This window comes from Electrophorus electricus, chromosome 9 (genome assembly GCF_013358815.1).
Source record: "Electrophorus electricus isolate fEleEle1 chromosome 9, fEleEle1.pri, whole genome shotgun sequence".
Lineage (NCBI taxonomy): Eukaryota > Metazoa > Chordata > Actinopteri > Gymnotiformes > Gymnotidae > Electrophorus > Electrophorus electricus.
Genome location: NC_049543.1, coordinates 17,728,559 through 17,745,140, shown reverse-complemented (window position 1 = coordinate 17,745,140; position 16,582 = coordinate 17,728,559). Strand labels below are relative to the sequence as shown.

The 16,582-nt window shown below is 42.7% G+C and overlaps 1 protein-coding gene across 1 annotated transcript in view; it reads right to left on the bottom strand.

Moving 5' to 3' along the window:
* Positions 1-16,582, bottom strand: part of adgrl3.1 (adhesion G protein-coupled receptor L3.1) — a 70,273-nt gene that overhangs the window by 12,093 nt on the left and 41,598 nt on the right. The window contains 8 exon segments of the mRNA XM_027014211.2: positions 543-609; positions 5,145-5,350; positions 5,352-5,366; positions 6,331-6,540; positions 9,369-9,545; positions 9,715-9,920; positions 10,235-10,357; positions 14,370-14,553. Of these exon segments, the coding sequence (XP_026870012.1) occupies positions 543-609; positions 5,145-5,350; positions 5,352-5,366; positions 6,331-6,540; positions 9,369-9,545; positions 9,715-9,920; positions 10,235-10,357; positions 14,370-14,553 (1,188 nt within the window).

Below are 16,582 nucleotides of genomic sequence, written 5' to 3'. Positions count from 1 at the left end.
ACACAAGCACGCACACACACACACACACACACGCACATGCACGCATGCAAACAGTCAGATTATAAATGCAAAAATGTATAGCATATGAACATACAAACACTTTTTATCCTATATGTAAAAAAATGGGCATGGTTCAGTCATGTGCACTCTCTCTCTCACCCGCTCGCTCTCACTATCTAACTGCAGTTGTCAATGGTGTCTTGTCTGTCTTGTGGGGATTTAAAGTTCACTCCAACACACTGTGACTTTCATATAATTGGCAAAATGTCCTCGGAAGACCATTATCTTGCCCCCCTGTGTGTGTGCGTGGGTGGGTGAGTGTGTGTGGGTGAGAGAGAAGGAGAGAGACAGAAAAAAAGGAAAGAGAGAGTTTGACTCTTTTAAAACATTATCTGTGATCCCTCCTTGTGATTCTGTGTATATGCGTGTGTATGAATATGGGGGTAGATTTTTTCTGCCTTGTGTGTGTGTGTGTGTGTGTGTGTGTGTGTGTGTGTGTGTGTGTGTGTGTGTGTGTGTGTGTGATATTGTGATATTCTTACCATGATGATGAGAGTTGCAGGGCCAATAAAACTCCAGATGAAATAGGTGTCTAACCGAAGCCAGCATCTGTACAAAATAAAAGGATAAGAGAAAGAGGGAGAGAAAGAGTGAAACAAAAAATGAGAGTGCTTCAGTCAGAATTACTCCTCAACCTAAATTAAGAGGTAAGTAATCTAATATGCACTGGTTCTGGTGTGGACAGCTCAGACATCATGTTCGGACATCCGTAACGTCATTATGTCTTTAGAACCTTCTGGAACATATCATAGCTGTCTGAACATAAAGGCGTGAATGACAGCCTATAATTATTAAACTCTTCATCTCTCCTTCCATGAGATCACCTCTAAAGCTCAGTGTGTGTGTGTGTGTGTGTGTGTGTGTGTGTGTGTGTGTGTGTGTGTGTGTGTGTGTGTGTGTGTGTGTGTGTGTGTGTGTGTGTGTGTGTGTGTGTGTGTGTGTGTGTGTGTTCTGAACCACCTGTGCAGCTAAGCATGTATTACCCATTACCAAGGAACAGGTTCCATATGGAAATGAATAGAGGCCAAATGAGATTATAAATACTTTATGCTCTCCAATGGGACATACAAATCATGTACACTGGGACAAAGCTATGCAGGCTGTCCTTTTTTAGTAGATTCCATCCATTACCAAGCTGGTCATGTTTCTAGGCAGCCAGGGTGCTACTTGTGACATCATCCATTCTCAAATCATTTTATTTCTCTATGGAAACTTTGGACATAATGCAAATCTCAGATGCCCCTCTATGACAACCATAAGGCACTGAGATCAGAAGCATTCATGCTAGAACCTTTTTCTTGTTTCTTTATGATTATGGTAATGCTTCATTGCGGGGGTCTTCAACCCCGGGTGCCTGTGAGTACATGATCTGCAAACATTTTTCAGCCTTCATAACACACCTGCCCCAGCTAATGAAGGACCTGAGGACTAGCCATCTAAGCTGTCAATTCGAGTTGAATTGAACGCATGAGAGTTGGCGGCACATGTGAGCCATGCTGTGCATCCCATGGATACAGCAGACATAGGAGTGCTTTTTTACCCATCCCTATGCAGAGAAATGTGGAGTGGTGTTTCAGCCATGACCTTACTGACAAAGACATTCCATTCTTTCTGTCTTCTCTGCTTTTGTGCCCCTCCCCAAATACAGCCCACCTTTTTTTTAAAGACTTGTGTGACCTATTTTATCTAGCCCCACTCTGCGCTAGACCCACCACCACTTATTCGTACGTCACATTCAAGGACACAAATTTAAATGATGGTACAGCACACATTCATCTCGCTATTTGGTACCAGATTTTTAGTTTTTAGTAACTAGTTCTACTTGGCTACATGTACTTTGTATTTTTAATTTATTTTTTTTGTTTTTAGAAATTTTTGTAATTTATATTTAATTTCTAGTTCTGTTTGTGTACTTTCATAATGTTATGTTGGTAGCACCTGGATTACATTATTGTTGGTCATGCCATAGTAACATTACGTCTGTGTGTGTGGCACAAGTAGGTGTGTAGGTATGCTGGGTGTGAATGTGTTTCTGTGTGCATGTCTCTTCCGGGTCCCATGCTGACATTCAAGTTTGGGCTGGGGTTTTTCATCCTCGTGTGATCCAGGATACACACGCTCCTTGCCAGACCTTCAGACCAGCCTGTACATATATAAACCCCTCTCAGAAGAGATGGATGGAGAGAGGATGCTTAGCAGGAAGAGAGACTTGAAACTTGTGATTGTGATAAAAAGCTAGAGACTCAGAAACTTGCTATGATTCACTTGTACTGTTGTTCTGTGTATGACCTTGTTTTTTTTTCCATTTATGGTATTGTGTTTGCTTATCCCCTAATGGTTTCTTCTTGTTATGGAATATACGTAGTTCTATATTTGTGTATAGTTCCTTTGTATTGTGCACTGGTGGTAGGCAGTGGCTGCCATTTTCTTTGGGTAAGGGTTTTTCCTCTGTTTATTGCTTTGGGGAGTAAGGGTAGATTTGTGTCTTTTCTTTCATGGGTTTAATTTATGTAAGTTGTTTTATTTTGAAGAGAGAGTTTTGTTTATCATTTTGGCCATGGCCATACCTGAAGACTTTAAGCCAGTTGCGCATGTGATATATGAGACAGCTAGGTTCTCACTCTAATTACTCATTGAACCTCAGTGGCATCAGAATCACACCTTCCCTAACAGTTAAAGATCTTGAAGTTATACATGCTCTCCTCACATGATGCAGAAAAGCTAGTCCATGCATGTATTACTTCATTGGACTACTAGATTGGACTACTGTAATGCCTTACTATCAGGCTGTACTACTAAGTGGCAAAAAAGCTCCAGCTAGTTCAAAATGCAATGGCCAGAGTGCTTACTTGAACTAGAAAATTTGATCACATCACTCCCATCTTAGCTACTTTACATTGGCTCCCAGTAAAATTTCATATTGATTATAAAATACTTCTAATAACCTACAAGCCATTGAACGGTCCTGCCCCACAGTACCTTGGAGAACTCTTAGTACACGATCCAACACGTCTACTTAGACCAAAAGCTGCAGGCTCTTTACTAGTATCAAGAATAAGAAACTCTACTGCAGGGGCAGAGCCTTTTCCTACAAAGCTCCCACACTATGGAATAACCTTCCTGCAAATGTTTGAGATACAGATACAGTCTCAATATTTAAGGCTAGGCTGAAAATCTGTACAGTCAGGCATTTTATTAACTACTTGCCATCTTAGGTAAAGTTGTAGATCTGGGGGTCCACGGGCATTGAGAGTTATGGTAAACTGGGACGTTATAATGCTGTCATTTCACCTTTCTTTCACTCAAGTTTGTTGACTGATATCATGATGACTGATGTCATGATGTTACTGAGCCTCTACTCATCTCAGCTGCCATAGCTACTCCCACTACCCCCTGATGTCCTTTCCTGTAGCCCACCCCACCGCACCCTAGCCAACTACTTCTCCTTTGCCCTTAATGGACATTCTCTTGTGGGATGGGTCTTGGACCCATGCACATCTCGGGACAAGACTAGGACCTCTAGAAAGTTGGATGAGACAATACTTGCTTATTTTTTCATTTGTTATTTATTTTTCTCATTAAATTGTTATTATTGTGGTGATCATTGTTTGCCAAAGGAGGATGCCACCCCTTTGAGTCTTGGTTCCTCTCAAGGTTTCTTCCTCATGTTCTAGGGAATTTTTCCTTGCCACTGTCTCCCTTGGCTTGCTCACTGGGGGCTTGGACTTGAACATTTGTAAAGCTGCTTTGTGACAACATCTGTTGTAAAAAATGCTATACAAATACATTTCGATTTGATTTGATTTATTGGTTCTCATGTATTCAGTGCATGAATTAAAAGAAAAGCTCTGGTTGTTTTTGGTCATTGGGTCTTATTCTCAGATCCACTTGTTTACTGTTATTCACACACATCGTCACGACCGCTTGCCAAGACATGATCATAACATTAGACAAAAAGTAAGGTAAGAAAGTTTAGTTCTGTGCTGACAGGTGTTGTTTTTTTCTCACTAAGAAACACAATACTTTAGTAGTTCTTTGACCTGATATTTTTTACTTTTACTAATTTTATTGTAGGCTACTTTTACTATTACTTGAGTCATTATTTCATTGAAATAACAATTTTACCTGAGTATGGTTCTATTCTTGTGCAGAAGCTCACAGTACATGCCACAGTGTTTGCACTTACCTGCACTAACTCAGAGCATGTTGAACAAACAAGCATTCTTTAATCTATGCTCTTCTAGGTGATACATATTGTGCTATGAAAAAGTATTTGCTTTATTGCCCCCCAGGTATCTTTCATTGTCACAAATGTCTGAGATTGAATGCTGTCTGGACTTCATCCAACAACATATAGTTGTAGCAGGACGGGAAATGAGGGCTTCGTAGTTCAGAAACATACCGGTGTTTTAGATCAAAAGCTGTGTTGTGAGTGGGCTAACATTTCTCCTTGGCAAAGTGAAAGACAGATAGATTTTGGAAGCAATCTACTGCAATCCCAACATGATGCTTTTGGTCTGCTTTGGAAGACCACCACAAAAACAACACCCTGCTCGGCAGCAAAGGTGCTCTTATGAAGGGGGCAATTTATTTTTCACTCAGGGGACATGGGTGCTAGATGACTTTGTTTTTTAAGTAATTGTAATGAAAATATATGTCTCCTTTGTTCACCCAGGTTCTGCTTGTGAAGTGTTAGATTTGGTCTAAAGATCAGAAACATCAAACCTGACAAATACCAAAGGGCCTCAGTAATATGTTTTGCCTGTACTAACTATTTAATTTGAATGTTTTATTTTATGGATGGTTTTCATTGTACTGTGAAGCATGTACAGCTACATTCAACGTATTTGTATGTATGCTCTATGTATGCTTTCTGCTATAGTAATTCATTATTCACACATATAACTACCCAAATAGGACAAACTACCTTGTGAAAGTTTTGAGTGAGCTCCTTAATAAATTTGCAGATGAAGAGTGTAATGATTGTAATAATGACTGAGGGTGACCATTGCTGTGTTTGTGGATGTGGGGCAAGAACATTGTGAAAGTAGCCGACGGAGGCCGCAGACCATGGCTGTACTCACACTCGGTCGGTGCCATAGCTACGGTAGTCGACAGCTGCCGACACAGCCACGATAAGGGCGGGCACTCCGTATCCGGTCAGGTAGAAGTACTTGGTACGTGAGTACTCGCTCTCAAACACCTCCACCAGCATGATGTAGAGCTGTACGCCTTCCAGAAACATCCACGTGAACGCCGCCAGGAAGAAGAAATGCAGCAACGCAGCAAAAAACCGCACATGCGATCTGAAGCGCACACAGGAGCAGAACGGGCATGCGTGTAAACGCACACCAAACACGCAAAACCCACATCACATATTTAGAGTCCAGTTTTAAGATACTCAAAACACACATCCATGCACACACCCTGTTCATGATTTTAAAGCGTGTCTGACTTAACATAGTTTTCTTGATTAATTTTCCACATTATCTCCCTCACTGTCTCTCGGTCTCTCTGCGTCTCAGAGGACATGCACAGGTTTCTGTTGTTAGCAGGAGGTCAGAGAGCCACTCCACTCTGGTAATTAACAACAGCCGGGTGCCATTCTTCACCGCTTTAGAAATGGTGTGTCTATGCTGTGTATGAGTCATGCTATGTATGTATTTTTTTATCTAAAGTGGTTCAAACATATTTCAAGTTAAAAAATATTTCATATTTACCAAGACTCCATTTTCAAAATCAGCAAACATAAAACAATTTAGCGCTTTTTCCACCGCTTTGACACTTCACTGCTGCTTCACTACAAAATCCTTAATATTCATCATAAAATGTCACTATTAAAAAATCACAGCAGTAGCATTAATATATTCTTGTATCTAGCAGATAAGTATTTTAAGCCAGTATTTCACTATCCCTTTCCTAAGGGTCCTTATATCCTGCACATTTTAGTGTTCTCCGCCTGTCAAATCTGGATCAGCTCCAGGGGACTCGATAATCAGTATGTGAGGTGAATCAGGTGTGTGAAACAGTGGAGGGCCTAAAATGGGAAGTGAGAGTGGGGAGGGGGTGTTAGGCCCTGGGACTGCTAAATACCCATCACTACAACACTGTGTAAAATCACGCTAATGGCTTTCATATTCATATTCACATATTCATATAAGAGGCCCCTCACATGCCTTGCAAAAAAATAAGGGTTACTTGTAATGAATATTTCTTTCGCTAAGCACGTGGGCACACGGACATGTGAGCATGTGTGCGTGTGCCACTCACAGGCTGGTCAGCACGGTTGATGCCGGTGAGGAAGAGCGTCTCAGCGATGAAAAGTGAGATGCAGAGGTTCTTGTGGATCGTGTTGCGGTCGCTCTGTAGGCCGCGGAAGAAGCAGAAGGTGAAGATGCAGATGAGCAGGCAGACGAGGGAGAGCAGGATCCCCACCCACGTGATGAGGTCCAGGAGCAGCTCATGCATCTGATCTGCCTTCTGAAAGAGAGAGAGAGACAGAGAGAGACAGAGAGAGAGAAACAGACTGTGAGAGAGAAACAGACTGCGTAAGACAGACACAGTCAGACAGACAGTGACAGAGAGTGAGACAGAGGCAACAGAGAGAGAGAGCGGGGGAGAGAGAGAAAAGGTGTGTGAGAGACAGAGAAAAAGACAGAGAGAGAGAGACAGACAGACAGAGAGTGAGAAAGAAATGACAGAGACCAAGAGAGAGAGGGAGAGAGAGAGAGGAAAGATGCAGAAGAAGTGGAGGATGTGGGAGAAAGAGAGTAGGACAAGACAGGAAAAGGTGCATTGGTACGTTTATGTTATTTTCCTCCCCACAAAGTGTTTCTACAAAAATGCCACACATGAAAAGAGCGTACAGAGATTCAAACACATATATTCCAGAACAAAACCAGTGAGGCATGGTTTCCTTCGAAGGCAAGCATGAAGTTAAATCAGAATCCAGGAAGGCAGTTCTGAGAATTGCAACACTTCCTTTTATTCCAAAGTGCCTCTGTGAGGAAGAGACACTCTGTCTAATCCTCAGGCCTTAAATGCACAGAGCAGCCAGCTAGCCTAATACATTGTCTGAACTCTGCTGAGCAGAAACAATGTGTTTCATTTGTCGGCAGCCATACTTGTCTTCAAGTGTTAGAATAACAAATTCATTTTGTCTGCAGTATTAGGAAACGGATGCACTGAAGCATGGAACACCCTCACTGTTCGCTCACTGAGGCCCAGTTGAGCACACACCCATGTGAACACACACAGACACACACACAGACACACACAGACACACGGTTGTATTAATCATTCATACTTATCTGCAACATCCATTAACACAGCCTCGAGGGTGTGGGTGAAGTCCATTGATGTGTGTGTGTGTGTGTGTGTGTGTGTGTGTGTGTGTGTGTGTGTGTGTGTGTGTGTGTGTGTGTGTGTGTTTAAGGTCAGTCATACCCTTGGCACACAGCATTTACATTTATGTATATACTGACCTTTTGCATTTATGTCATGTGCATTAAAAATTTCAGCACTCAGCTATTGCATGCACAAAAGCCATGGCACATCTGGGTACATCACATATGCTGGGACTCAATCGCTGGATGTAATGTAAGCCACATGTGAGGCTGGCTTAGGTTCTCATGGATTCTGTGTGTGTTTCTGTGTGTGTGTGTGTGTGTGTGTGTGTATGTGTGTGCGTGCACAGTTTTATTGCATCTCTATTCATCAGTTCCCCAGCTGACAACTTCTACCCTTAGCACATGAGTGATGGATGTCTGTGTGTGTAAAAAAATGTGTGTGTGTGTGTGTATGTGTGTGTGTGTGTGTGTGCACGGCAGTGTAGCTGTGGTGAGGCAGACACAACAAGAACCATCGCCTTGGTGAGGTAACATACATTCTGAACTGCTCCTGCTCAGGAGAAATAGTCCAATGACTTCAAAGAATCTGCCTCCTTTCTCCTCTCTCTGTCTCCTGGATAATATTCAGTGTTTGCATGTTCTACCGAAGTGGCCTATTGAAACTCACCACTGTGGAATCCCATTTGAAACCCATCATTCGAAGCCTACAGTACACCTACCCAGCAATCAAAGAAGTGTTCGAATTCTGAAATGCTTGTGCCTGTTGTTGCCTTTCAGAGAGCCAAGCATAGCTGCGATGCGGCATGACCTAAAGCGAAAGGGGGAGAATGCTCTCCGTTTCCCCAACAGCATGTCTAGTGCGCCAACATTTCAGTCATTGTTTTTGTTCAGTGGGACGCCATAACGAGCTCGAGCCATAATGAAGAGGAGTAAAAATGACTGAAGCCAGCCGTTAGCATAACAAGATGGAGGCCAGCCGCATTTCTCTCGCTCTGAGCTTTCCACTTCCTTTTATCTCGTCCCTGCAAGAGACACTGAGTCTAATCCTGCCCACCACCAGCGAATCAGGATTATCAAACAAGTGCAGAAAAGAAGAGGCAGTCTTCCCAGAGAACTGAAATGTAACTGAAATTCCCCTGGCCGGACCTTTCAGACATCACTAATCACCCAAAGATCAAATCTTCTGAAGGTATAAATTCACCAGCAGGCATAAACTAATCAGCCTCAGCTTCTGTTCTCTACCAGCACAGCTCATGTTCAAAATGGCACATTGCAAGAGGGCTGCAAAATATTTATGAAATGGTAAATAATGAAAGTGGGTATAAAAAAAAAAATGTATATCAAACGAGCGGGGAGCGGAACCCTAAGGGAAGGATTCGGAGTAGTGATCCCTGAGCCTCCTCCTCTGGGGGCCCCAGAAAGGCTCGCATTTCTGCTCTGTCCCAAATCCCGGCACGCCTGAATAAAGCCATAAAGAATGCTGAATACCTGATTCAGTATTGCTGAGAGCCTTGGGGTCCCTGAGGACCAGGCTGGAAACGTTGATTTGGAGCACACAGTAATAATGATGATAAGTATCATTATTGTTACTTTTATTATTTATAACTCCCAAATGCAAACATGCCTGAGTGAGTGTGTGTAGATGTGGATATAGATCAGAGCAAAATGGGGACCATCTGAGAGTCCCTGAGGACTGGGCTGGCAATGACTTATTTGGAACACAGTAATAATCTTAATAACTATAATAATTACTATTATAATAATTATTCATGAATCCCAGACAGAAATGCAAACATACCTGAAAGTGCTTTGGAGGGGCGTGCTTGTGTGTGTAAGTTTGTGTCCTATGTGAGCATTCTGTCTGTGTGTGCACACGCGTGCATGTGTGTGTGTGTGTGTGTTGAATGTGTGTGTGTGTGCATTACTGTGTGTGAGTGGATTTTTAGACATCCCATTCACCTTGACCTCCACGTGGGCCATGAGCACGGCGAAGTTGGTAAGGTGAGTGCAGGAGCAGGAGGTGTGTGTACGGTTGGTTCCCAGCAGCCTGCAGTCCTGCGTGGACCAGAAGCCCGACATGGTGCGCTTGGAGTAGCTCCAGAATGAACAGTTCGGGTTAAAGTTCTCCTCCGACTGCTGAAAGCACAAACACACACACACGGAGCACGGTGAGGAATCAATGCGGCTGCCCTAGCGTCGCCTATGAGACGACAGCTGGCGATCGATGGCGGTGGCTCCTCTGTCCGCTGTAAACGCTTGACAGCGATGTTTGACAACGCGAAATGTGCACGCATCATCGTGGTACCTGCAAGTGTCGGACAGTGAAGACTACAGGTTCGGACAGGTAGACTTTGTTGCTGTCTTTGTTGATTGCAGCTGTTATAATGGGCGAGTTGACGATGAGGGAGTAGTTGGGGTATGCGGCCTCGCTACCCAGTCGCACGCTGGCATTCTCTGTCGACAGGTATTGGCCCAAGTTCTTATAGAGGACCAGAGCTATGCGGATCTCACCTGAGGGGCACGCGACAAGAGCAGTCGTCATGGTGGCGCTCTTAGACTTAACAGGTAAGTCCACCAGAGGCTGCAACTAATCACTACATGAGCCATGAATGGAAACCCAGTTAACACTTTCAGGCGAACATATGGCCAAAAAACAATAGATATGAGCAAGACAAAATTTCACACCTCTGCTCAGATTATGGTAAAACACAGAAGGGAAATCGTAAGATAGCATAAGCTAAAGATTTAACTAAAGAGGGGGAAGAAGACGTGCTTGCGGAGGTAAAACAGGCAGTGGGTGTGTTGGAGGCAGGCACCCCAAATACCGTTGCGTCCTTGCTGTTTGAGTGTGTTTGCTGAGAGATGGATGGAGTTGCCGGAAGCTTCCAACTGAGGGAAAGTCAGGTCTGCCAGGTTGCCGTCTGTGCTCAGCCGTGCCACCTCCAGCTCTGAAAATCCAGCAAACACATGTAAAGTCAGACACTGCCCCCTGTCCCTGTGGAGGGGAATTACCATCAGTGGTACAGCGTAAGCGCAGAGCAAAGTTCATATATTAGCCACATATTCACTGCTTTAGAACCAAATTCAGTATTTGCTGCTTTAAAACTACATATTCACTGTTTTAGAGCCAAAAAACAAAATCAATAAGCATTTTTGAAGGCAAACCTTTAAGTGATTACAGGAGTAAAAGCCCAAGTGTCTCATACTTGCAAATATATATCTTTGGTATAAGGTATAATATCAGAGCTGAACTGAATAAATCAGGTCATTTCCTAAATTTAAAAGGGTTAACAAGGTAGTGTGTCCTTTTTGAAGAGCTCGAAGGATGTGAGGTGTGTGCCCATGGAACAGAATCCAGCCTTAATAAACATGTTTACAGGCCTGACATTATAAAGGTGTAAATATTTCAACCATGTATGAAGGTGTGAATCTATGTGCTGAGGCATGGTGTTTTCAAACAGGGTGATTTAATGATTTGGTGTGAAACACATTAAAATAGACACCTGTGCCTGTCCTGACTGCATTATAAACAGCGCAAATGTGTGTGTGTGTGTGTGTGTGTGTGTGTGTGTGTGTGTGTGTGTGTGTGTGTGTTTTTGTGTGTGCATGTGTTTATGATTATGTGTGATACTCTTGGGGGAGTAATGAGCTTGAGAAGAGTTACAAAGCTTTAACGGATATCTGTATATGAGTGTGTGCGTGAGTGGTGAATTAAATTTATCATTCTCATACAGTACCTGAGGGTGGTGTCCTAGCCTCAAACAGCAAAATTATGTAATTGCCTGTGTACAGGTTTGTAATACGAGTTTCCTTAAGCACAGTTTGCTACAGTGTTTTGGATCAGATAAAATCAATTACTAGAGACTAATAACTTTTTGTGATTCCTTCTTCTGAGGCCATAATCATTTTTGGCTTCCTCTCTAGTTTTTCCATTTATGAAATATCTACCACACTAAACATACATATATATTTATATATATAGGTGTGTGTGTGTGTGTGTGTGTTTAAGTAGATGTTTCAGAAATGAATTTATACTTGTTGCATTGTGGAAAATCCTTCTGGGGTCAGTAATTCTAGGTTGCACTGCAGTGACAGCATACTGTACACTTGGGCTGATCTAAACCCTGCCTAAAATAGTTAATCTGTGCTAACTTTAGAGGGCTCTTATACTTGTAACTGATCTCAGACCTGTCTTATAGTTTAGAATATTATGGATTTGAAGTAACAGAGAGATTCTGTTCTAATAAAAAAGTAATGAACAACCTCATAAGGGGAGAAATGTTATGGTACTGTGAAAATCATCTTGGCCATGCACATGCACACAAACACACACATACATGTAGGCAGAGTCATACTGCACCTAAAGAAATGGACTCACATACACCTAAAGTAATGATTAGAGGAACTTGTGTGTGTGTGTGTGTGTGTGTGTGTGTGTGTGTGTGTGTGTGTGTGTGTGTAAGATAAAGATCTGCAAGAAACAGAGCAGCGTTGTTATATAAAAACACTTCCAATTCTGCAAAGCAGACATAGTGCCTTCAAAGCAGACACATGCACACACACACACACTCACACACACAGGCACACAAAGGCAGCAGGGATGCTCATGCTGTGCCTAACCTAATTAGCTGGATCTAGTCTTTACAAACACTCAGTACATGAAGCATAACACATAACCACCCACTCTCTCTCTCTCTCTCTCTCTCTCTCTCTCTCTCTCTCTCTCTCACACACACACACACACACACACACACAGCTGATGAGATTAATGTACAAGCTCTCCTTATACAAAGCATAAAAGTTGTTTTGATCCTACTGCTGTGACTATGCTGTTATACTGTTTAAAAGAGATTATATTTATATTTATAGCTTCTCTTTGTCACTAAAGTAAGACAATATCTCTATTCTGTCACAAAAAAGACTATTTCCAACATTCTTCCACTGCATACTCTCATGTTTTTCCACAGATTCATTTACTGGAAGCAGCTCAACTTGAAGCAATGTGGGAGAAAGAAAGAGAGAGAGTGAGAGAGACGGGGGAGGGGGTGTAAGGAGAAACTAATTTGAATAAACAGATAATCGAGAGAGATTTTGACTGCAAGATTAAGATTATCTTTCGGGTAAGATATAAGAAGTGAGATCAAAACCAAGAACAAATATTCATATTTTGTTTTCTCATAGAAAGCTTATGTATGTGAAAACAGGGTTTGGATGGTTGGAGTGAGATATCTAAAAGGTACAGGTGAGTCCTTGCTCTAGTAAGACTTACTTATCCTATTCAAGCCCACATCAGTGACCAAAACACTTGATTAAAATTATTAAAAGCAGGCGTTTGTGGATCATAAGAAAAAGGGGGAAACGAAGGCAAGAGAAGGGGGGGGGGGGCTAGCGGAGTCTTCCTCAACTTTTAACGAGATGCATAAGCACTGGCCTTGACATGTGGAATAGCGGTGGACGTATTTGCCATGGAAGGCAAATTGCCTTTTCTATGTGGCAGAACAGAGGAGAGTGGAGCTGCAAGCCAGGGCCTTCTGTGACCCTACGACCCCATGATCCTGCTCTGTTTTCTTTGCATTTGTTCTCTTTCTTCTTCTAACTTGTGAAAAAGTTCCTCTCCATTCTTGGCCTCTACTGGTAGGTTCCTCCCAACAGACGAGTGGCTGCTTTCCGTGGCTACGTCTGTCGCATCATGGGTTCTAACGCCTCCTCGTGTGCGTCTCTTAATGTGGTGGTCACATGTTCACTCAGTTTACTTTATGCCCTTTCATCTCTCTACCTTCACAAATGCCCCATTTAGTGTGTGTTTCTGAGTTCATTTCAATGCTCCTTAAAATGACATTCTGGGGGGACTGTCTCATCCCTGTGATTTAGCCCTTTAACGCAAGCACGCCCCTCCCTTAAGTGCGTGAGTGCGTAAGCGACTGATTTCCACTCGTTATACCCCCACGGCTCTGATTTGCCGTTTCACACTCAGCTGAGCATTCAGGCTCCATTGCGGCTCTGCAGGCTCGCAGTTTCCTCCAGTCCCATTCAATGATGGGCCGTCTGAAGGAAACTAAGCCTTTCCACCCATGCTGCACAGATCCAGCTCGCACTGTCAGACCCAGAGCCACTTTATTGACCGCTGTAAATGCAGTTCTATTACTGTCAACACACTAATGGATTTGTGGGTCAGAATGTTAGTGACCCAAATAGCAACAGTGTTTATGTTCGGCATGTGATAATGGCGAAATATAAGATCCAAGCACTAATCGTCTGCATTTTGTGTGTCTCTGCGTGTCTGTGCTTTTGTGTGTGTTTGTCCTTACTTCCTTTTAAAAGAGGGGTTTTTTTCTGGGCCATGTGTGTCAGTTCCAGAGAGCTCACTGTTGTGCATTTGTAACACCTACTCATTATTAGATTGGGACCGAACAAACAAAAATGTGTGTGTTCGTGTGTGTGTCTGTCTGAGTATGTGTGTATGTGGGTGCGTTTGTGAGTTTGTTTCTAATGTGTGAATGGTTTAGATAGTTATCCTCTCTCAAAGATGGAACACATACAGTATAGGCTCTGATCCTGATTAATGTCTGTGATCCAGCATGTGCTTTGCATCATGTCATGTGTATGTATAATTCCAATTTGACCTGCTTTATATGTCAACTTGACTTGCTTTATATAGCTTACCATGCTTGTGAAGAGTATACTCGATATGCTTTTAAACCTCAAGCTTGTTTGTTTGTGTATGTAAATGTGTGTGATTTCATATTTTCACGTTGGTGCAGTTATTTGTGTTTGTATCCCTATGTGTGCACATGTCTTTGTCTGTATGTGCATATAATCATTATTTGTGGGGTGTGTGTCTGTGTGTGTTTACACAAGTTTGTTTTAATATATGTGTGTGTTTGTGCGCTGTGTGTGTGGATTTACATATGTGTGTGTGTGTGTGTGTGTGTGTGTGTGAGAGAGAGAGGATGGACGTACGGATGTTCTCAGCGCTCTCCTGTATAGTGTCAGTCTTCAGCAGATTGTCGGCAAGCATGAAGGAGGCAGCCTCCACAGTGTCGAGCAGCAGGGTGGCACAGCGCAGCTGCTCGGCAGGCGACAACGCCCTCCACGCCACCTGAGAACGGCCCTGCAGCAGGTTACTAACCGTCTCTACCATCGCCTGCTTGAGAGAGAGAGAGAGAGAGAGAGAGAGAGAGAGAGAGAGAGTGAGAGAGAGAGATGGAGGGTGAGAAAGAGAGGGGTAGAGTTAGGTAGAGAGTAAGAGACAAAGAGAGTGGGACAGAGGCATGGGAAAGAGACAGGAGGAAAGAGAGAAAGAGGAGAGAGAGAGACAGAGAGAGAGAGAGAGAGAGGCTGCTGTGTCCTAGAGATGAGTGAGGACCTTAAAGGCAGTACACATAAAGACACGCCCACCCCGACTGAAAATACACACACAGCCACCTGAGTGAGGAGAAGCTTTCGCCAGCCTGACACCTGAGCTTCACAACGAGGACGGATTTCCCATAATGCTCAGCTTCCTCAAAAAGTGCTTCCCTTCTTCTTCCTATGCAAGCGCTCGTCAAGACATTCATCCCTCTCACCCTTCTGTCTCTCTCTCCTTCCCTCTCACTCTCTGTCTCTCTCTTCCTCTTGTTATCCCTCTGACTCTTTCTGTCTCTCTTACACACTTTCTATCCATCTCACACTTTGTCATTTTTCCTCAACCCCTACCCCACACACACCTTGACAGCAATGGTGTCTATCTCTGTGGCGAAATATAAATCTGTCAAAGTGTAGAGTTCCATAGGGAGTTTTAAAAATGAAAGCAGGTGCTATCTCTCTCTCTCTTGCATACACACACACACACACACACACACACAAACACACACACACACACACACATGCACACACACACACACTTCCTCAACAGACAGATTGCTTTAATCACTACATCTGACCTAAAGCCAATGAAATTAATGTGTAATATACCTGCAACTAATAAGTAAGCATTTGTGAAAATGTGTGATAGCATGCCTTTTAAATATCCATCTATTATTACCACTGGAATATTAAAATCACAAGCTTGATATGCAAATGAATTTTAAACATTCTTTGGGCCTCCAGGTTATTAAAGTGTTCCGATTTCAATCGCTATCAAACCTCTTTTATGTTTTACTTAAGAAAATATGCACTTGTACCCCAGACATAATGCCTGGTAGATCTACTAGAATGCACAATAAGGTCAGTAATATGTGAGCACTAACTGGTCATATTAAAACCAGGCTGAGATTTAGTGCTGGAATGATGATGCATTAATTAGCCCATGATCTGCTGGAGTGGACTTGGATTGGCCTGTACGCCGAAGCGCTTTCTCCTTTAAAAAGAGTTATGCCTTTTTAATTCCCAATTCCCACTGCAAACCAATCACCTGTATTTACTAGCAACAAACCTTGTGTATGCCTGTGTATGTATTGATAGTGGTAGTGGCTACTACACACATAATAATACATACAACAAATCTGTATCTTTATCCAAAAAACACTGCCAGCGAGTGAAATTAAAGCAAGAAAGAATTATAGCAAATGCACCACATTACTGCAAAGGACATGAGGTTGTTAAAAATAAGGATCACGGCTGACAGAATCAATATCATTAGTCCTGTATGAGCGCTATCCTTTATCTACTCTCTTTCAGATCCTCTTCTGTCTTTCTGGTGTGTGGGGCTAGAAGGATGTTCTATCATTTGTCTGTCACCCTGCTGCTGGGTAATCTTGCTATTGGCTGAATCATTCTGCTCCAGTTACAGTAGCACTGTGCACAGGGGTGTGCAAGGAAGAGAGGGATAGGATGAGTATATTTAATATGACACCACAAAAATAAAGTCCTTTTTAGGAGCAAGAGAAGGAGGAATAGACTGGGAGGAAAGAAGAGTTTAAGATTGAGAGCCATATATTTCCTTTTTGACAGGAGACAATAAATGCTTAAAGTATCATCTAGTGCTGTGTGTCAGAAGGTCAGCAGGAAGTGTGAAAGTATTTATGAGGATACAATGTTTGTTTGTTTGTGTGTGTGTGTGTGTGTGTGTGTGTGTGTGTGTGTGTGTGTGTGTGTGTGTGTGTTGAAGCTACACAAGATGAGAGTGAGAATTTAACACATTTCTTGTTAGACTCACTTCTATGTCTTCAGCTTGCACACACTCACTCACTCTG